Source organism: Leptosomus discolor, chromosome Z, assembly GCF_034619465.1.
Source record: "Leptosomus discolor isolate bLepDis1 chromosome Z, bLepDis1.hap2, whole genome shotgun sequence".
Lineage (NCBI taxonomy): Eukaryota > Metazoa > Chordata > Aves > Leptosomiformes > Leptosomidae > Leptosomus > Leptosomus discolor.
Genome location: NC_141419.1, coordinates 5,810,691 through 5,830,637, shown reverse-complemented (window position 1 = coordinate 5,830,637; position 19,947 = coordinate 5,810,691). Strand labels below are relative to the sequence as shown.

General features: G+C 65.0%; 2 protein-coding genes across 3 annotated transcripts; one reads left to right on the top strand and one right to left on the bottom strand.

The window, feature by feature from the left end:
• The first annotated feature begins 5,044 nt into the window (after positions 1-5,044).
• On the top strand, positions 5,045-12,137 carry TINAGL1 (tubulointerstitial nephritis antigen like 1). Its single transcript, XM_086480357.1, has 11 exons — positions 5,045-5,351; positions 6,088-6,151; positions 8,022-8,114; positions 8,209-8,323; positions 9,377-9,500; positions 9,629-9,779; positions 10,107-10,290; positions 10,581-10,626; positions 11,123-11,246; positions 11,772-11,817; positions 11,997-12,137. The coding sequence occupies exons 1-11, from the start codon at positions 5,051-5,053 to the stop codon at positions 12,135-12,137; spliced, it is 1,389 nt and encodes a 462-aa protein (XP_086336483.1). The 5' UTR covers positions 5,045-5,050.
• Positions 12,138-16,065: 3,928 nt separating this feature from the next.
• PEF1 (penta-EF-hand domain containing 1) lies at positions 16,066-19,395 on the bottom strand. Of its 2 annotated transcripts, XM_086480356.1 has the most exons (6): positions 19,375-19,395; positions 19,197-19,229; positions 19,013-19,130; positions 18,282-18,437; positions 17,572-17,715; positions 16,066-17,010 (listed from the first exon to the last, which is right to left on the bottom strand). In XM_086480356.1, exons 1-6 carry the CDS (start codon positions 19,393-19,395, stop codon positions 16,781-16,783), a joined length of 702 nt encoding a protein of 233 aa, XP_086336482.1. In that variant the 3' UTR covers positions 16,066-16,780. The 2 variants fall into 2 exon arrangements, with proteins under 2 accessions (XP_086336482.1, XP_086336481.1); XM_086480355.1 differs by having other exon boundaries at positions 19,013-19,229.
• Positions 19,396-19,947: the final 552 nt, after the last annotated feature.

Genomic DNA, 19,947 nt, shown 5'->3' with positions numbered 1-19,947 from the left:
ACCTGCGTTGCTGCTGGTCAGGGCAGCAGCAGGCCCCCCCCCCCCCCCAACCCCCGGCTGGGGAGCGGGGGTCTGTCCCCCCTCACCCTCCTCTGCACGGGTTGTTTCCCTGCTCGCAGGGCTGCAGCGCTGCAGCTGTGGCTGAACCTCTAGAAGCACAGCAGAGCCTTCTGCCTGCCCGTGCATGCTCCCAGGGCAATATATATATAGGAGATATATATATATATATTTATGCAATAATGTCTTAATATGCAACACCCCTGGGAAGAGAAACCCGCGGGGACATAGGCAATAAGCAAACCCCCCTACCAGCACACAGGGCTGGATCCTGCTGCCCGTGGGGGCCTGCCTGGGGGCTTGGGGCTGGGTGACAAACCTCTGCCCAAGGGTGGTCCTGGGGCCACCGGGCTGGGCAGGGGCTGTGGAGGAGGCAGGGATGCAGGCACAGGCAATGGGGACGGCGGTCCCCAAGGAGCGTCCCTCTCTCTTGTGTCCCAGATGCTGCTCTTGCTTAGAGGATTCCTTCCCTGCTGGGTCCTGCAGTGCTCAGTTTGTCCCTCCCCATGTCCCCGTCCCCTCCGTGGCTCGGGGAGCACGAGCCGGGCCTGGGGGGTGACTGCCTGGGGGGGACAGAGAGGTGTTGGCCATGCCTCCTTGCATGCCACTCGCGACAGAGCTGCGGCAGCTCCCGTGCTGCTCTGCTCCCCTTTGCTGCCCCAACCCCAGGGCCGGTTTTACGCTGGGCTGAGCCAGGCTGCGAGCGATCATGGTCGTGCCAAAGTTTGCCGAGTTGGGGCTGGTGCCTGCTCCTGCGCAGCCGGGGGTGTCCTGGGGGTCTCGGTGCCCTGCGGGGCTCAGCAGTGACACCTGCGCGGTCGCAGTGCTGGGATCTGACCTGGGCAGACCTCGCTGCTGGTGCAGCCCCTCTCTGGGCTTCAAACTGTGGGATTTGCACCCCCCTTCCCAAGCCCCCCTGTGCCTCTGCTCCTGGCAGCAGGGACCCCCGACCCTGCTCGTTTTTCTTGCCTCGTTAGTGCATGTGGCCAGCGCGGGCCACCGCTTGCAGCCTCCCCCCCTGCTCCTGCACCACCCCGACCCCCTCCCCTCACCCCAGGGGTGCCCATTCCCCCATCCGGGCTGTGGGGCAGCGGTGCCACAGGGGTGCGAGGGGACATCCGGGTGGGTGAGCAAGCGGTGAGTTGGTGTGTGGGTCCCATGGGTGCCCGGCCATGGGGCGAGGGTGCATGTGACAGCTTTGCCCGCAGCTGCACGCAAGAACTAACTCGTAGGACCCACCCCGGGGCTGGCTGGTCCCCGCAGACCTCCCCAGCCAGCGGTAGTTACCTCACTTGATTAACTTATTAACTTATTTGTTCCATTAAAATTTGGAGTAGAGGCTGCCTGCCTGCCTGCTGTCTCTCTCCCGGCTCTCCCGAGAGGTGGCACTCCAGCCCTTGCGCCGAGCACCGCGGCCAGACGACCCAGGCGTCCGGCCAAAGACCCAGGCGTCCGGCCACCTCCCTGCCCCCCCTCTGAACTACCCTTGAGCTACAGCAGCCCCCCAAAATGGAAGCAGGGCCCTGGCTCCAGCTTGATCACCCTCACAGTCTCTATGGTGCCACGTGCCTGGGGGCTGCAGGCCTGATGCCACTGCTGGGAGGCCCATGCCCTTCCTTTGGAGCCACGGGGCTGGTGGGGTGGGTCGCTGGCCCAGGAAGGGCCGTGCCCAATCTGCCTCTTTCGAAGTGTCATGGTGTGTCCCCAAATGGGGATGACACTGCAATGTCCCCAGGGCCATCCCAGCAGAAGCGAGGGTGTGAGCCTCCTTCCCCAGGAGACCACAACCCCTCAAGGGACGGCGAAGCCTTCACCTCATCCCCGTGTGCTGGCACCCCACAGAGACAATGTGGCCCCCAGCCTGCAAGTGTCGGGGGCCGGCGGTGGCCCCTTTCCGCGCCGTCCTGCCCCGGCGCTGACCGGGAAGGAAGCCGGGGCTCGCCGCAGGTCAGTCCCTGCCTTTCCTGGCTGCTGCTTGCCAACACACCCGCTCCTGGCTCACCCGAGAGCACTGGGCTGCGCCAAGCACTGCAGAGGCCAGCACGTCCCTGCCCCGGCTGCACTGACCCCACTGCCCACAATGCTGCCCCAGCCTGCTGGCTGGGGGTCTCGGGGTGACTCTGGTTCCCCAGCCCCACCGAGTGCCTGGCATGTGGGGTGCAATCCCTGGCGAGCCTTGGCCGCCCCCAGGGCTGCGCGTGTCTGGCTTGCGTGCAGCCCTGGGGCTGCTTCGAAGCCGAGGATTTGAAGCGGGGGCCAGGACGCGGCAGCACGCAGAAAGCCCCCCGTGAACGAGCTGTGCCGTCGTGGCGCTGCACCGGCCTCTGCCTGGCTGCCCCCGGCCACCTGGGTGGCTTTTCCAAGGGTGGGTTTGGAGGGAGGCATCTCCGCCACAGCAGGGGCTTCATGGGGATGGCAGCGCCGTGTGATGGGTGCAGCTCAGCAGAGCCTGCGTGTGTCCCTGCTGCTCCGCAGGACATCCAGGGACAACCCACCTGCACCTGGGCTCTTTCCATGACTCAGTGCAGTGGGGTCTGGGTGCTGGGACCTGTTCCCTCCGGCCCGGAGCAGCCGCAGGAGGTGGCAGCGAGGGCAGGGCAGGCATGCGTGCCAGTCCCCAGTGCTCGGCTCTGCTTGCCACAGCCACGTGGGCCCAAGGTGCCCCGGCCGGACTTTGGCCCCCTCCATCTCGCCTCCCCCACGCGTACGAGAAGCTGCCACTCCCTGGGGACAGGCCTGGCCAGCGAGGACATGCAGCGAGGGGGAGATGTCAGCGTCAGAGGGACGCAACGAGCTGTGACCCCTTAGTGCCGGCTCGCCGCGTCCCGCCGAGAGCGACGCTTGGCACGCTGAGCACCGCCGCAGGAAGGGGGTGACGGGTTGGGGGGGCTTGCAAGCACTTGGACTGTCGCCACTCCTGCCTCTGCACACGAGCCCTTATCGGCTGGGGGGGAGCTGGGGGCTGCAGCAGGAATGGGAAGGGGCCAGATCTGCTGGCAGTGCCCGCCATACCCTCAGCTGCTGCCAGGGAGCTGCCTAGCAGGAGCACAAGGACCGGGAGCAGAAGCTGGGGATGTCCTTTTTGCTAGTGGCTTTGCTTTGTTCCCTGAGGGTCTTGGGGAATTCGTGACTCACCCTGGATTCCTGTCAGTCCAGTCATGGAGAAAGTACGTGTGGTTGTAGACAGTCGGACTCCGGGCCGGACCCAGTTCCTTCCTGAAGCGCTCAGCAGCCCTCACGCTCTGCCCAAGGCCACGCTTGCAGGAAAAGGCCCTTCTGAGAGCTCCGGCAGAGCAGCTGGGAAGGGGTCCCAGCAGCTGGGGCTCTTGCAGGACCCTCGTTTGGGCACCCAGAGCACGTTGAGGATCCAAGGAGCAGGCAGCCCTCACGCCCAGTGGGATGCAGTGCTCCCCGTGCGCGGGCACCAGGCATGGATGCAAACCCCAACCAGCCACAGCATCCTCCCCGCGGGCTGCAACTGGGAGCCAGGAGCCCTCCAGCCACTGGGCCTGTGCTTAGCCCCTGCTCCAACTCCTGCAGCCACCCAGAGAGCCCCACTCCCCCCACCACCTGCCGTGCCTCCCGGCCTGGCTGCCATGAGGCATTTTCGAGGAATCCTTTGGCAGCGACCATGAGATACTCCTCGTGGGTCGGAGACAGGCAGGAGCCCCGCGGTGGGCAGCCGAACCCCCGCAGCGAGTACTGGTGCTGCAGAGGGAACTGGAGCCTGTGGGACGGCCAAGACACCCCCCCACCCCCCCACCCCCCCACCCCCCCCCCCCGGTTCCCTGGGTCCTGAGCACCTGGCAGCAGGGACACGGGGTTGACTCCAGGTGACACCAACTCCATGCCCTGGGCTGTAATGGGATGTCCCTCTCTCGCTTGCATCCAGCTGAATGCAGCTGGGGTGCTGGAAGCGGGGAGGCATGCAGCCCCCCTCTCCTCCCCACACCCTGCCCCGGGCACGGGAGGAAACCCCCTGCATGGAGCATGGGGGGGTGGGGGTGTGCTGGCAGGGCTGCTGGGACCCCTTCCCAGTTTGCGAGGGCACGGAGCGAGGAGACACAGGCAGGGGAGCAGGAGCTGGCGAGCCCCCCGGCCCCGCGGGGGAAAAAGATGCCACCGAGGACCCCGAGCTGGGGCAGGGGGGAGCGTTGGAGCCGCGTTTCTCCCACCCGCCCCGACGGGAGCCCCTCGCCCGACCCCTGCTCGGCTCCGCTCCGCTCCGCTCCGCCCGGGGAGGGGCAGCGCGGCCCGGCCGGATCGTGGCTGCCCCCGGCGCCTCCCCGCTCCCCCGCCCCGGCCGGGGTGCGGCTATTAAGGAGCGGCGGGGCCAGAGGAGACGCTCGGCGGCGGCGGCGGCGCGGAGCGGCGGGCGCGGCAGGTACGGGGCAGGGGGGACGGGAGGGGGTCGCGCACCTGCGGGTTCCCCAGTGGGTTCCCCAGTGGGTTCCCCAGTGGGTTTGCCCGGACCAGCCCACCCCTCTCCTGGGGTCCCCAACGCCGGCCCCCAGGGCTGAGAACTGGCAACTCATCGCACTGCCCGCGCCTCCGCGGCGGCGGCAGGGAGTGGGACCGGGGATTCGGGCCGCCCCTCCGATTGCCCTGGCGAGTCCCAACCCGCTGGGTTTGTTGCTTTTGGAGCAGGGGGTTAAGGTGTGGGTGGGCACAGGGCCCCTCGACCGCCCGGGGAGTGGGCACCTGGGAGGCAGCCGGTGTTTCGGGGCACAGTGCTGGACGTCCCGGGAGCCAGGGTGGTCACAAGGGGGGTTAAAAATACTGGAGATTTGGAGGGTGCCGGGCGAGGGCAGGGCAGGGGCAAGGTGACCCGGGAGGCAGCTCAGTGGGCAGCACATTGGGTGCTGGCCGGGGTGGGACAGGGCTGGCGTAGGGTGCAGAGCTACCCTGTGCCCACAGGACCCCCGGACTGCCCCCCACCTGCTCACTGCCCTCCCTCTGCAATGGCCGCAGGTTTGGGGACATTGCCGGCAACATGCACCTGCTGTGGGCCCTGCTTTGCCTCTGGCTGCTAGCCCAGGAGGCCCTGGCTTCTCGGGTACGCACCCGCCGGGAGCTGGCCCCCGGCTTGTACGAACACGGGGTCTACGATGCCAGCGGGTCCTACTGCCAGCGAGGGGACGTGTGCTGCCACGGCCGCGACGATGGCTGCACCGTGCCCTACCACGACACCCTCTGCTACTGTGACCTCTTCTGCAACCGCACCATCTCCGACTGCTGCCCTGACTTCTGGGAGTACTGCCTGGGCATCCCGGCACCCTTCACCAAAGCCCCAGGTGAGGCAGCCCCCAGCCCAATCGGGCAAAGGGTCTGTGGGTGCCAGGAGCCAGCCCTGGGGTGCCCCATGTGCTGTGCGATGCCACTGGTGCCCCTTGGGGTAATGGGTGCAGCCAGATGTGGCACCCCATGGCCCTGCCCTTGCTGCAGAGGCACTCTGGACCTCTCGGAGCTGTGGAAACTCATACAAAGCGGCCGGGCTGGGGCTGGGCTCCCAAAAATGGGGCTGGGAGCGGCAAGAGGGCAGAGGGGCAGCTCCAGCTGCCTATGGGGCAGAGCAGGGGCATGGGGGGGCTCCAGCCCAGCTTTCCCGGTCATGTCTGGGGCAGGCGGATGCTGGCCCTGATTTAACCCGCCCGGCAGCTGGGGTGGGCAGGGCGGATGGGGGCACGGGCAGCCCCCACCATGCGGCACAAGGCTCTCTAAGAAGTCTCTCCAGAGCAGAGCCAGCTCCCGGGTACAACTGGCCCCTTTATCCCTGTCCCGCAAGGCCGGCTGTGCTCGGCAGCCCCAAGGTTAACCCTCCCGGCGCTGAGCCAGCTCTACTCCCACCCAGAGCATGAGCTGGTCCCCATCGCAGGTCTGGCAGAGCCAAGATGCAGCCAGGCACCTTGCCTGCCTTTAAGGACCGCATTTATTTTCCCCTTTGGGATTTACCCTCTGGAGCCATGGGGGTGCTGGCGGGACCCCTGACGCAGCCAGACACTCACCGGGGCATTCCCCTCTCCCATCCAGGCTGTGCCCGTGCCGGTCGCAACTACCCCACCGGAGCCACGTACCGGGAGAACTGCAACCTGTGGTGAGTGCCTCTGCGCTCCCCTTGCCATGCGAGAACCGCCAGCTTGATGCCGGCATGCTGCCTGCCCGGAGGGAGGGTGTCGGGGGGCCTGCGAGCACCGGGGCTGCCCACCCCCGGCTCGGTGGGCACGGGAGCACAGGGCCCGAGCTGGGTGGCGGGGGCCAGTGCCAAATGCCTTTGCTCTGGCATATTCGGAGCAGAAAGCCCGGGGCCTTGAGCCGCTCCCAAGTTTCAGCACATGCCTTCGTGGGAGCTGCTCGCTCTGCCGGGTTAGCGTGCGGCCGGGCTGGCTGCGGGCTGCTGAGCCTGGCTCTGCTGGGGTTTTTCTGGCCACGCTGGTCCAAGCCCAGCTTGCCCAAGCCTGACGGGAGGTGTTTGCAGCCGTCAGTCGTGGCAGCTCCATGCCAAATGGGTCGAGTCCGGCCCTGCAGCCGGCTGGGGTGCAAGCAGCTCGTCTGCGCTGCGCGCCAGGAGCTTGCTGTTTGTGTTAGCGAGCAGCGTGGGGTTTATCTGGAAACAGCTGCGGTGGTATTAATGGCATCCCGGAGGTGGGGGATAGGGCAACCTGCGGGTGCAGATCTGCCCGTAGACAAGGAGCAACCGTGGCAGGGCTGGCTGGCTCACAGCGATGCAGCAGATAAGGGAAATCAAAGGCTTCGTCTGGGGCATGTGCAAGGGCATGAGCACGTGTGTGTGCATGTGTGTGCAGGCATGTGTGCTGGAGCTGGAGGTGAAAAGCCAGCCCGATCCCTCCCCAAAGCCCCGATGCCGTCTGGCGTTTCTCTGGGACCGTGGGGCTGGAAGCTGTCCCCAAGACGCGGGGGAAGGTTGAAGTCCGCTGAGCAATGCATTTGGATGCCTGGTCCCTGCTGCTGGGAAAGCATCATCCCTTCCCCAACAGCGCTGGCCCTTGGGGGCTGAGGCTTTTCTGCCGAAACCCTCTTCCTCTGCACTTGGCTCCTGGAGAGGTGCAATTTCTGCAGTGCTTCACCCCAGATCTTGTCCCTGCCCAGCTCCTGCGGGGTCTGGCAGGAGGAAAATGCAATGCCTGGGTGAAGCAGAGGGGGCTGCTGTGGGCACCCGGCTGGCTGCACCCCGAGGTGCTCCCATGGGAGTCCCCAAGGCATTAACAGCCAGATGTGGGGTCACCAGCGCGGCACCAGGAGCGCTCAGGGATAGGGAGCGGGGTGAGTGCCAGGGGTGCAGGTGCCACCGGCGGGATCGGGGCTGGGTTGGCGGGACACGGCTCAGGCCTCGCATGGCTCCTTAAAAGGGAAGAGTGTGCCTGGAGCTCGGCCGACGAGCAGCAGGGAGCATGCCAAGCATTGCTCTCTGTGCGGGGGGAGCACAGCCCGGGGCTCCCCAGGGGCACTCAGACCCAACATACCCCTCCCAGCCACCCCCTGCCCTGGGTCTCCCCATGAGTGCTACAGGGCTCCTGGCTAACCTGGCTAGAGTGGCTCACCCCCGGGGGGGGGGACACAGCCGGCCCCGAATCCCCTCCCTGGGCTGGCATCCAAGCCCCGCTCTGATGTCTGCAGGCCTGGCTGCTTTTCAGCTGATTTTCTGTCCCATGCTCTGTCTGCCCTCCAGGCTCCTGCAGGGACCAGGGTGGGGGGACAGCCCCCAGGGCCACTTTTTGGGCTGTCTGCCAGCTCCTGGCCCAGCTTCACCCATCCCGAGGTGCCAAACGATGGTGTGACCCCCAGCCCCTGGTGCAGAACCAGCCCCAAACCCTCACTGCCTGCCCACGACAGCAGTGGGTCCCCCGTTTGGGAGAGGCAGCACCCACCTGGGGTCCCCCCCGTCACCCTAGGGACACTGTGCCCTCCCCAGCTGACTGTCCCTTCCGATGCTGTCCTCTCTGCAGCACCTGCAGCCCTGGTGGGCAGTGGCAGTGTGAGGACCATGCCTGCCTGATGGATGGGGAGCTGATCGATGCCATCAACAGGGGCAATTATGGGTAAGGACTGGGTCCGGGGAGGATGGGGAAGGGGTCCTTCACCTCTTGGTGCTTTTTGGGGCACCCCTGACCTGTTCCCCCTCCTCCCACGCAGCTGGAGAGCCGCCAACTACAGCCAGTTTTGGGGCATGACGCTGGAGGATGGGATCCGGCACCGCCTGGGTACCTTCCGGCCCTCTCCCACCGTCATGAACATGAACGAGATGCACGTGAGTCACCACAGATGCAAGGGGAAACTGAGGCACGCCAAGGCTTGAGCCTGCCCGTCCCATGCCTTAGCCCAATGCTTCACCATCCCCTTGGCTAGCGATGTCCCCGCAGTGTCCCCAACCCCACGAAGGGGCTCTGCACCCAGGGCGGGGAGGCAGGGAAGGGGCCGTGCTGGGTGGGTGCCGCGGGCAGCCCTTGTGTTTGGAGACAGCAGCTCAGCAAATTCCCCCTGACAATCCCCGGGCTGCCAGTGTTGTTTTTTCCCCCGCTCCTCCGTGCCGATTTCCCATCGGAAAGCCGGCCCCGCAGCTGCTGAGTCGGCAGAGCCGGCTGCGCCAGCGCTTTGCAAGCGGGGTGCCTCCACCTGCCCCCGGGGCTGCGCCCAAAGCCAACCCCCCTCCCTCATATTCAGGGTGGGCAGCAGCCAGGGGGTCCCATGGGTGCTGGCGGGGAGCGAGCGTGGCGCGCGGTGCACACCCAGCGCCGTGGCCTTGACTCCAAGCCAGGTTTAATTTTAGAGGGGCTTCCTGCGCTGGGATAAGCCGGGTGTCGTGGCCGCGTCCTCCCCAGCAAGGCTGAGCAGTGCATGGCCGGGGCGGGGGCACTGTCGTCGTCCTTCCCTGTCACCCCCCCCCCCTCCAGCCGAAGCGGAAAGGCTGGGCGTGATGCAGCGGTGAGGCGAGAGCCGGCCAGAGGCCGCAATGAGGGGCTCGAGGCACCCAGCGCCATGCACTTGCGGCAGGACAGCGCCGCCCTTGCTGGGGTCCGAGACCGGAGATTCGGTGCTGTTGTTGCAGAAGGAGCCGCTGGGGCTGAGAAGCCTGAATTTAGGGGAAGTTGAGGGATCCGGCTTCTCTGGGACAAGGGGGCACCCCAATCCTGGTCACGCTTGGCCAGGGTGGTGGGTGTCCCCATCCTGAGGGGCCCTGCAGTGGGGCTGGGGGATGCTAACACTGGCCACGGCTCTGAGGATGCGCCCTGGGCTGCTGGGAGTTGGGGGGAAAGAAGGGGGTTCCCTGTGTGGTGAGCACCCCTCGGCTCTGCCTCCGCAGATGAACATGGACTCCAACGAGGTGCTGCCCCGCCACTTTGATGCAGCCGCGAAGTGGCCCGGGATGATCCACGAGCCCCTGGACCAGGGCAACTGTGCCGGTTCCTGGGCCTTCTCCACGGCGGGTGAGATGGGACGGGACGGGATGGGGTGGCCGGTGGGGACAGGGACTAAAGCTGCTGCCACGGGGCTGGGGAGCAGGGCAGGACCCAGGGGAGCAGCCGCCGCTCCCTGACCCCCTGCTCACTCGCAGCTGTCGCCTCGGACCGCATCTCCATCCACTCCATGGGGCACATGACGCCCGCCCTGTCACCCCAAAACCTCCTGTCCTGCGACACCCGCAACCAGCGGGGCTGCAGCGGGGGACGGCTGGATGGCGCCTGGTGGTACCTCCGCAGGCGAGGGTGAGTGGGGATGGGATGGGAGGGCAGAGGCTGCCCCGGTGCTGGGGTGGGATAAGGGGGTTCAAGGCTCTGGTTACCTGGGGAGAGTCCAGGGGTGCCCTGTGCACATGCTGTCCCCAGGGCTGTCCCTTGGGCAGGCAGGGACCGAGGGCTGCCAGCCCAGGTGGGAATGGAGAGTGGGGTTTGGGGATGGGGATGGAGAGTGGGGATCAGGGTGGGGATGGAGCCGGGTCATCCTTCTTCTCCTCGTGTCCTTGTCCCTCTGTCCAGGGTGGGGATGGAACTGGGTTGTCCTTCCGCTCCTCATGTCCTTGTCCCTCTGCCCAGGGTGGTGACAGACGAGTGCTACCCCTTCACCAGCCAGGAGAGCCAGCCGGCGGCACAGCCCTGCATGATGCACAGCCGCTCCACGGGCAGGGGCAAGCGGCAGGCGACGGCACGCTGCCCCAACCCCCAGACCCACGCCAACGAGATCTACCAGTCCACCCCTGCCTACCGCCTCTCCTCCAGCGTGAGTGCCCACGGGACGGGCAGAGCCACTAGCGTGGGCAAAGCAGGAGCCGTTTGGTGTGGGGAGCGGGAAGGGGCTTGGCTCGGGGTGGTTTGCCTGGGAAAGCCAAGTTTGGAAATGAAACTGGGAAAAACCCGCTGCGGAGGCGACCAGGGGAGTGGTTCCTGCACCCGGCGTCTCCACAACACCCACCTGTGGGTGCCGAAACAGCCTCTGCCTGCGTCTGTGGGGGGTGAGGAGGGTAATGCCGGGGGTCCCGACCCTGGTACCACCCAGCTCTGTGCTTGCAGGAGAAGGAGATCATGAAGGAGCTGATGGAGAACGGCCCCGTGCAAGGTAGGGAGCCGGCATGGGCACCCCACCCTCATGCCACAAAGCTGAGTGCTGCAATGGCCAGGGGGGACAAGGTGGGTGGGGGAAACCGCCCTGCCTGGGGCTGGGGGGACGGTGTGGGAGCCAGGACCCCCCACCTTGGCTGTTCTCCCTGCTTAATGTTTAGCCACGTGCCTGGGCAGCGCCGTGCTCTCTCCAGCCCCAGGGTGCCCGTCACGCTGCCCACACCAGCGGGCACTTGTTGCTCATTAACTCCTGGGATTTAATCTCCATCTTGGCAGTTGGTTTTGGTTTATTTATTTTTTTTTCTTAATCCTCCTCTGAGTCTTGTCACATCGCCTGGGGGAGGATCCGGCTGCTGCCTTCCTTCCTCCTGGGCAATGCCCTGTGTCCCCGGTGCCCATAGGCTCCACCCTGGGGGACGTGGAGCCCCAGGAGCTCGGTGCACTGTCCCCCAGGACAGGGCCAGCGTCCCCAGACCCTCTCCCCCTGCCCACAGCCATCCTGGAGGTGCACGAGGATTTCTTCATGTACAAGAGCGGGATCTATCGGCACACGCCGGTGGCCGAGGGGAAGGGGCCGAAGCATCAGAGACACGGGACCCACTCCGTCAAAATCACTGGGTAGGTGGGGGGTGGCATGGGGGGCTCAGAGGGGTGCAGAGAGCCCTGCTCTTCCAGGGAGAAACATTCTGTTTGGGGGAGGAAAGGTGTCGCCTTCCTCTGGGCAGGGAGAGGAAGCGGGGAGGGAAGGAGGGTGCAGGGCGCGATGGCGGGGAGCCTTGCCGGGGACTGATGCTCATCCCAGGGCTGTGGCCACAAGTGACACAAGTGTACGGTGCTCAGCCCCCTCCAAGGAGGGAGGCGGGTTGGAGGTGCAGAGCCCGAGGAGGGGAGCGGGGACAGCTGCCCTGTGCCGGTGGCTTCCTTCCTCCTCCCCATGGCTAAATATACCTGCTTGCGTTTCGGGAGCGGATGGAAATGCCTCTGCCTGGCCTCTGGGGAGGTGCTGGAGCCAGGAAATGAGCGGGGTCAACACAGCACCCTGCTGTCGCAGTGCCCCGTGGAGTGATGCTCACAGTATGGGGTGCAGTCCCATGGGGTGCCCTGGGACCCCCACCGTCTCACTGTCCTGCCCTTCCAACGCAGGTGGGGAGAAGAGCAGCTGCCTGATGGCCAGACCCAAAAATACTGGGTGAGTGGTGCTGGGTGTCACGAGTTTTGTTGGGGCTCAGTCACGGGGGTGGGTGTGCACAGGTGCTGCTTTCCCACGTGCCCATTTGGGATTCAGCTTGGGGACGGGGGGTGAGTGTGTGGGGGGGGTGTTCTGCTGGGCCGCCCGGCACTGAGCCATGTCCCGTGTCCCCTCCGCAGACGGCCGCCAACTCCTGGGGCACGGCGTGGGGCGAGGGCGGCCATTTCCGCATCGCCCGCGGCGTCAACGAGTGTGAGGTGGAGACCTTCGTGGTGGGCGTCTGGGGTCGCGTCAGCATGGAGGACATGCCCCACAAATGAGCGCCCCGCTGCCCACGGCCCTCCCACCCCAGGGTCCCCCCAGCCCCACAGCTGTCCTTGTCCCCACGATGGCCCTGCCCAGCACCGCAGCCCCCTCCGTCCCCTCCTGGGGTCATCCGTGGGGTGGGACGCCCATGCAGCCCTATACTGCTGGGCAGGGGGATGGGGCTGTCCCCTGGGTCCCCATCGCCGGGGGCTGCGTGCCCTTGCTGTGCTGACACGGCGGCTGGGTGCAGCGGTGCATGCACGGGGGGTGCCCCTGGGGCTGCTCCCGCATCCCCTGGGATTTACCCGCTAATCCCCCCGCCCGGGGCTTGGCTGGGCTTCGATGGCAACTGGGGGCTCTTCAAAGGCGGCCATCCCCCCCCCACCCCCCCCCCCCGCCTGGCGCTGGCAGCTTCACCGCCTTCCTCCCACCACTGGTGGGCATGGGGCTGGGGGAGCCTGTAGGAGCCCCTGAGGCTCCTGCACCCCCATATCTGACACCCCCCACCCCCCCCCCCCAGCTCCCTGCACTGGAGCTGGGGGGGGGGTAACATAACCCAGCAGGGCCCAGGGGGTTCATCCGTGCCCCTGAGGCTGGGTATTGTCGGCTGGGGATAGGGCTGGGGTCCCCACCGTCCCCCCTTGCCCCTCCCTATGGTGCTATGGCCCCTGCCACCCCCCTGGGGACTGTGGGGGCAGGGGAGGGCTCAGCCTCACGATGTCCTTGTCCTGGTGGGGCCACAACTGGGGCACAGCCCGGGTCCCCCTGTCCCTTTCTCCCCCAGGGCTGTACTTTTAAGACTTTTTTGTATTTATTTTGCTTTTTATTATTTGTAAATAAACTTATTGAAGCCTCAGTGCCAGGAAGATCTGCTCTTTCCCCAGCCCTGGCGGGTGGGTGGGGGGTTTGTGTGGCCCCACTGCCCCCCCCCCCCCCCCCCCGCCTGCCCTGTCCCAGGGGGGACAACCCAGCCGTGGCCCCAGGAAGGGCTGTGGGGCGAGATAAGGCCCCGCTCATTGTCCACCTTCCGGCTCCCCGTGACCGCGGCCGGCACCGGCGGCCAACGCTGGACCCGCCACAGGCACGTGTAGCCACGTGGGCCACTGCAGCGGCTGCCGTGGCCAGGAGTGCCACCGCAGCCACCCGAGCCCCTGAAGCTGCCCTGCAGCCAGCCGTACCACCGCAGCCAGCCGTGCCACCGCAGGCAGGACTGCCACCACAGCCAGGCGTGCCACCCCAGCCACCCGAGCCCCTGCAGCCAGCCGTGCCACCGCAGGCAGGAGTGCCGCCACAACCAGGCATGCCACCGCAGCCAGGAGTGTCACCGCAGCCACCCCAGCCCCTGCAGCTGCCCTGCAGCCAGGAGTGCCACCACAGGCAGGAGTGCCACCACAGCCAGGTGTGCCAGTGCAGCCATGAGTGCCACCACAGGCAGAAGTGCCACCACAGCCAAGCGTGCCGCCGCATTCAGGAGTGCCATCACAGCCAGGCGTGCCACCGCAGCCAGGAGTGCCACCGCAGCCAGGATTGGTGCCCCCACAGCCAGGAGTACCGCCACAACCAGGTGTGCCACCGCAGGCAGACATGACATGCCACCGCAGCCAGGCGTGTCACCAGAGCCCCCCCCCCCCCCCCCCGGCCACCGCAGCATGGCCAGGGGTGGGGTGGGGGAGCTGAGCAGGCCCGGGGGGTGGGGGTGGTGTTGTCGGCTTTTTAAAAAAATGAATTTATTCTTTGTGTTTTCTCTCCCTTTCCTCCGCCCCGCCCCGGGTCGGGACATTCGTCCCAGGGTCCCCAAGCACCCACCGGCGGAGTGGGGCGTCCCCTGGCGGGGACAGGCGGCACCTGCGCTCCCGCTGTGACACCCGTGTTGGGGCTGACGCGCGCGGGGGGGTTGGGGGGGGTGGGGGGGGGAGGGATGATGAAGACACACGGGCACGCACAGGGGGTGTGCGGACACACAGCGGCCGTATGTGCAGCCACACACTTGCTGACACCCCCCCACACACACACCCACCCCTCCCCCACCTCCCCGTGTGTGGGTGCGGGGGTGGGGGTGGGGGAGTGGGTGTCTGCAGAGACTGCTCTGTGTGTGTGAGAACATGCAGACATGGCTGTTTACACACACACACACACACACACACACACACGCACACAAACACACACACACACACACACACACACACACCCCCCTACACCCACCACAACACAGACAGCCCCAGCAGTCTCTGTTAGTGTGTGTAAAAAAAAAAACCCCAGCAGTGTCTGTTGGGGGGGGGTGGGGGGTGTATATGTACTTTTTCATATATACACACACACAGAGTTAGCCTTGTCCTTCAGTGTGTGTATGTATTATAAGCAGCAGTGTGTGTGTCTGTGTGTGTGTGTGCACACGCATGTATACGTTAGAAAAAAACCTGCAGTTTGTGTCTGTGGATATCTATATTAATATCAAGAAAAAAAAAAAACTACCAAAAAAACACCCCCAAGTGGTGTCTGTGTGTGTGTGTGTGTGTGTGTGTGTGTGTGTTTTATACACACACATATGCGCGCGCACACATGCGCACGGACACTGATGTTTAGTTATGTAGACACACACAGTAGCTGTAACCATGTGCATACATTCGGGGTGTCTGTTCGTGCGTGCGTGCGCACGTGTCTACACAGGATAGTGTGTCTATGTGTGTACATACACGGGGTGTCTGTTACTCTGTGTGTGTACACACGGCGTGTCAGTAAGAGAAAGAGAGTGTGTGTGTGTGTGTGTGCGCGCGTGCGCGCCCACATGCAGTGTGGTGTGTGTTTATACAAGCGTCAGTGTCTGCTAGCGTGTGTGTGTGTGTGTGTACACACCCAGGGTGCCTGTCAGCGTGTGTGTATATATGCACAGGGGTGTCTGTTACTCTGTGTGTGCACATGTACACACACATGTATCCTGTATAAAGTTACACGTGTGTGTACATATATACATAGATACACACACACGTACATACACCCCACACCTGTGTGTGCGTGTGTATCTATATATATAGATATACGCACACACAGAGGGGTGATAGTGTCTGTGCGTGTGCACAGTGTGGTGTTCGTGCACATACACACACACGGGGGGGTGTCTGTTCGTGTGTGCTGGCAGCTTTATATTCGCACGGGGGCTTCTCACGGTGTGGGGGTGTGTCTACGCACGCAGAGCTGCTCCCCTGTGCGTACGCTGACACTTCCCTGGCTGTTACATATACACACACACACACAAACCCACCCCCAGCCGGGGTCATTCCCCCCCCACCCTGACTCAGCCCCGGCCCAGAGGGGTGACAGGCAGTGACAGCCACAGCCCGGGTGACAGCGCAGGTGACAGCATCAGTGGGAGGACAGCCCCCAGTGCCTCGCTCTAAACCTCTCCGCAAGGCTGGGCAGCTCTGACTCAACGGAAGACGACGAGAAATATGGTTGGAATGATTAGTGGTGCTCCAGGACAAAGAGTCCTGCTTCTAGCTGAAGCCGAGGAAAACATCGACATCTGGTTATTGCTTCTCGCAGCACCAGATAAGGTACTCGGACTTTTAACTCTTTTCTTCCATAACAATTCCTTCGAATATGTAGTAGCAATGTGTCTCTCATAAAAGCACATTTCTCATCGAGGCCAATTAAAGGATAATCGCCCAGAGATCATGTTAAAACCACAGGGAAAACCTTTGGTCAAATCTTTACCTTCCTGGTTGTACCTCAGCAGGAGACCCCAACACCTTATTTTCTGTAAGTCAACGTGAAACACGTAAGAACTTCAGGAACGTATACTGAGCCCCGGGAGCAGCGCCCAGAGCAGGGTACAGGCACAGAGGGACACGTCCCCCCCCACGCACCCAGAGCTGCTGCTGGCCCCAGGACACCAGGCAGGGCAGCATCCCCGTGAGCCGCTCCGCAAACACACACCCCCCCGCCAGCAGTGCACATCGCCTTTTATTCAAAAGCCATAAAAATAAGCTCTAAACCATTTCTGAGTTTGGCTTTGGCAGACACAGACGGACCAAAACAGACATTGGCAACAAGGGGGGGTTGATGATCCTGTGTGTGACTGCAGCAAGGTGGCCCCTTCCAGCAGCCCAGAGAGAAACAGGGCTCAGACCCTCAGGAAAGCTGGAGCGTTTCCAGCACAGCCGAGGGGTTGGATGCACTCCCGGTGAGGAAGGGCCATCTGTGAGGCAGGGAGGGATGAGCTTTGCCATCACTGACGCCCCTCTTGCTGCTTTTCAAACGAAGGCTCAGCTCTTGGCCACCAGAGTCCCCAAAAGCAGGCTGAGACAGAGATGTTCCCCTGCAGACATCCCGCCAAGCAGGGGGACAGCGTAGATGGGGCTTCAGTATGATTTTGTGTCTGGCGAGGGAAGATCTAAGCACTCCCCGGGAGGCGTGGCACAGGCTCGCTACTGGTTTGGCTGTCCCACCCCCACGGGCTCCAGTTTGGCGTGGAGGCCCCCGCTGCCATCGAGTGGGCACAAGGAATCGAAGCTGGGAGGGCCCCAGCAAGGCTCAGGGCTCCTCAGGTGGAGGCGGCTGGAAAGCCAGCCCAGGGGAACAGCTCGCTCTTTGGGAGGCTCGGCCACGTCCCAGCACGGGGCCGAGGACGGCTGCTGCTCCCGCGGAGCTGCCGAGGGCGTCACATCATGCGAGTCACGACCATGGTGAGGAAGTCCTCGTAGCTCAGCCGCACGTTGCCCACCAGCCCCGTGTCCTTCTCGCGGAAGGCGTCGGTCGTGCTCTGGAGCTGCATGCAGATCTGAATGAAGCGGTCGAGCTGGATGCTGGGGTTGGAGGATCGCTGGGCGTAGCGGGCCAGCAGCAGCTGGCTAAACTGGGGGCTCAGGTTATAGCCCATCTGGGAGAAAGCTGGGAGCAAGAAACACTCGGATTACACCTTCCCAAACAGGAGGGAGAGTGACCGTGCCCTCCCTCCCCTGGGCTGGCACACACCTCTTTCCCTTCCAACGGTGGGTGTGCTTGAGGGCTCTCCAGAGGGAGGAGCCGAACCAGGGCACGAATTCCAGAGATTTTTCCCCTCCATCAGACACACACACGCCCAAGAGTTCCTCCCAGAAAACAGGCTTTAGCCACCTGCCATTTGGGGGGCATTTGGGGTTTTCCTTAAGGAAGGAAGTTCGTGCCACAGCCCTGCTGCGGCTCCTCAACTCCTGCCCCACAAGAAGGCCCAGCGCCAGCTCTGCCACGGCCGGTTTAGCCAGCCCAGCGTGCCCCAGTGCTGCAACAGGCGTGGACCGCAGCCACGGCTTCATGGGAGGCACCCAGAAGCTCAGAGACACCCAGCCCTGCTGCAGGGACAGTGCCAGGAGTCATCACCGGGCCAGGCTGGAAATAAACACCAGGCAGAGCAGACAGAGGTCCCCAGGGAGCTCGGTAAGGGCCAAGTTGGTGTCTCTGCCCCTCGCCCACCTTGCTGGAGCTCGCTGAAGCTGATGGAACCCGACTGGTCCCTGTCGTACTGCTGGAAAAGGTTCTTCCACTGCTGGATGAAGCGCAGCAAGGCCGAGAAGCCGTACACGTCTATGCGTCCCGACCTGGTCTTATCGAACATGTCTGGGGAGGAAGGAGCGAAGATCAGGAGCAGGGCAGTGAGGAGTGGAGCAAAGACACGCTGCAGAAATTCTCAGAGAGCTCGGGATCTGTGCTGCAGCTCCCTGGCACCCCACTCCGGCCCCAAAAGCAAGCCCTCCCTCACCAGGACTGCGCTCAATCAGGACCATTCGATCCCCAAGAGGTCGGTAGGAAACAGCACCAAAACCCAACGCTGGGGCAAGCCGGGGAACCAGACAACTCTGGACTCTGGCTGGCTACTGGAGCTCTCCCTCCCTTTTCTCCCCGGCTCTCTGGGAGCGGGGGCTCACTCGGCCTCGTGCAGAGCTGGGTTCCCTTTTCCAAGCAGTGTTTTGGGCCCCTGACTCGTGCCCTCCACCAAATGGGCGCTCGGAACCGCTCGGTTTGCCCAGCTCTCACTCCAGAGAGCATTTACAGGCCACCCGCTCAGGTAAGCAATGCCCAGGTAACAGGGGAACGCGGGCTGGGCTGCGCTTCCCCCCGATCGAGGCTCCTCTCAAACGGACCAGAATTAAACGAGCAGGACGGCGAGGGAAGCCCAGACTCACTTATCATCAGCAGGCAGGTCTCATCGTTGAACGTCGACCAGTTGGAGTTGACCAGCGCCTGCTTCAGCTCCTTCACGGAGATGTACCCGCTGCGATCGGCGTCGACAGCCTGGAACCAAGAGAAAGCCTCCGGGTCCACACCCGGGGGGGCATTCCCTGCGCGGGGAGAGGCCATCAGCAGCTCTCCCCAGCGCTCGGAGAGGCTGTGGGCCAGCGCGTCCTGCGGATGGCTTGCAGAGAGGCAGCCAGCACCCAGGGGCCAGTCAGCACTTCTGCTCTAAGCGGCTCTTTACAGCCGTGTGGTCCCGGGAGAACAGGTCAGCAAGGCCCGGGGCTGGGCACGGAGCGCCCGGCGGCAGAGAAAGGGAAATCAACCGGAGCCCTCGCGTAGCTGGAGCCTGGGGAGCGAACGGCGGGGCTGCCGCCCCACCGGCCTGGCAGCGCCGGGAGACGGATTGCGCGGTTGCGAGGTTTTATCGCTGGTGCTCAGGGCTGCGGCCCCTTCGGCACTTCCCTCCTCTTCCTCGGGGTTTTAAAACATCAAACCGGGACTTCTGACGTTTCTTTCGGCGAAGTCAGCTGAGCCGGGCGAGGGGCGCCGAGCCAACCCCTCGGAGCCGGCACACAGGCGGGACCGGGCTGGGGGATACCCCCCGACACACACCCACCCACCCCCCGGCCCTGCACCTCTGTCCCGGGGCCACCCAGGGACCCGTCGCGGCCCCACTCACCTCCGGGAGCCGCCCCTCCGTAGGGCCCGGGCTGGGGACCGCCGTAGGGCCCGCTGCCAGGCTGTCCGTAGGGGCCTCCGGGTGCGGCGCCGCCTCCGTAGGGACCCCCGGGCGGGGGCTGTCCGTAGGGCGCACCGGGCGGCCCCCCGCCGTAGGGAGCCCCGGGGTAGGGGCCGGCCGGGGCCGCGCCGGGGGCCTGTCCAGCGCCGGGGAAGCCCTGGGGAGGGGGCAGAGTCTGGTGGGCGGCCGGTGCCGGTACCGGCCCCCGCGCCGCCCCTCGCCCCCCCCCGCCGCCCCTCGCCCCGGCACACCCCGCCCCGGCCCCCGGCGTTGCCCCCGGCCCGACCCCGCCGCGGCCTCACCTGCCCCGGGTACGCCGCCATGGCACCGCTTCCGCCCCCGCTGGCCCCGCCCCGCTGACGTCACATCACGGGCGGTGGTCGCGACCCCATTGGCTGCGCGGAGAAACACCCCCCTCCCCTCCCGGGTCAGGTGGGCGGGGCGGGAGGAAGCGTGGAGGTGACGTGTGGGAAGCACGAGCCCGGCGGGGGCGGGGCTTAAGGCGGCAACGACAACAGAGCGGGGTGGGGCCCACCGAGCCCCGCAGGGTCCTCCCGGGAGCGAAGTCGGGATCTGCCCGGGAGCAGGGCCAGGGTTTCCCCGGGAGCTGGACCGAGATCAGCCCAGGAGCAGGGGCGGGATCCCCCATAACGGGATGAGCCTGGGAGTGGGGCTGGGATCTCCCTTGGACCAGGACCGGGATCCCTCTAGGAGCAGGACAGGGATCTCCCCAGGAGCTGGTCTGGGATTCCCCCAGAGGCTGGGATCGCCGCAGAACACAGCTAAGGATCTCCTGGAATCAGGTCTGGGATCTACACAGGAGCGGGTCTGGAATCGCTCCAGACCACAGCTCGGATCCCCTGGAATCAAGACTA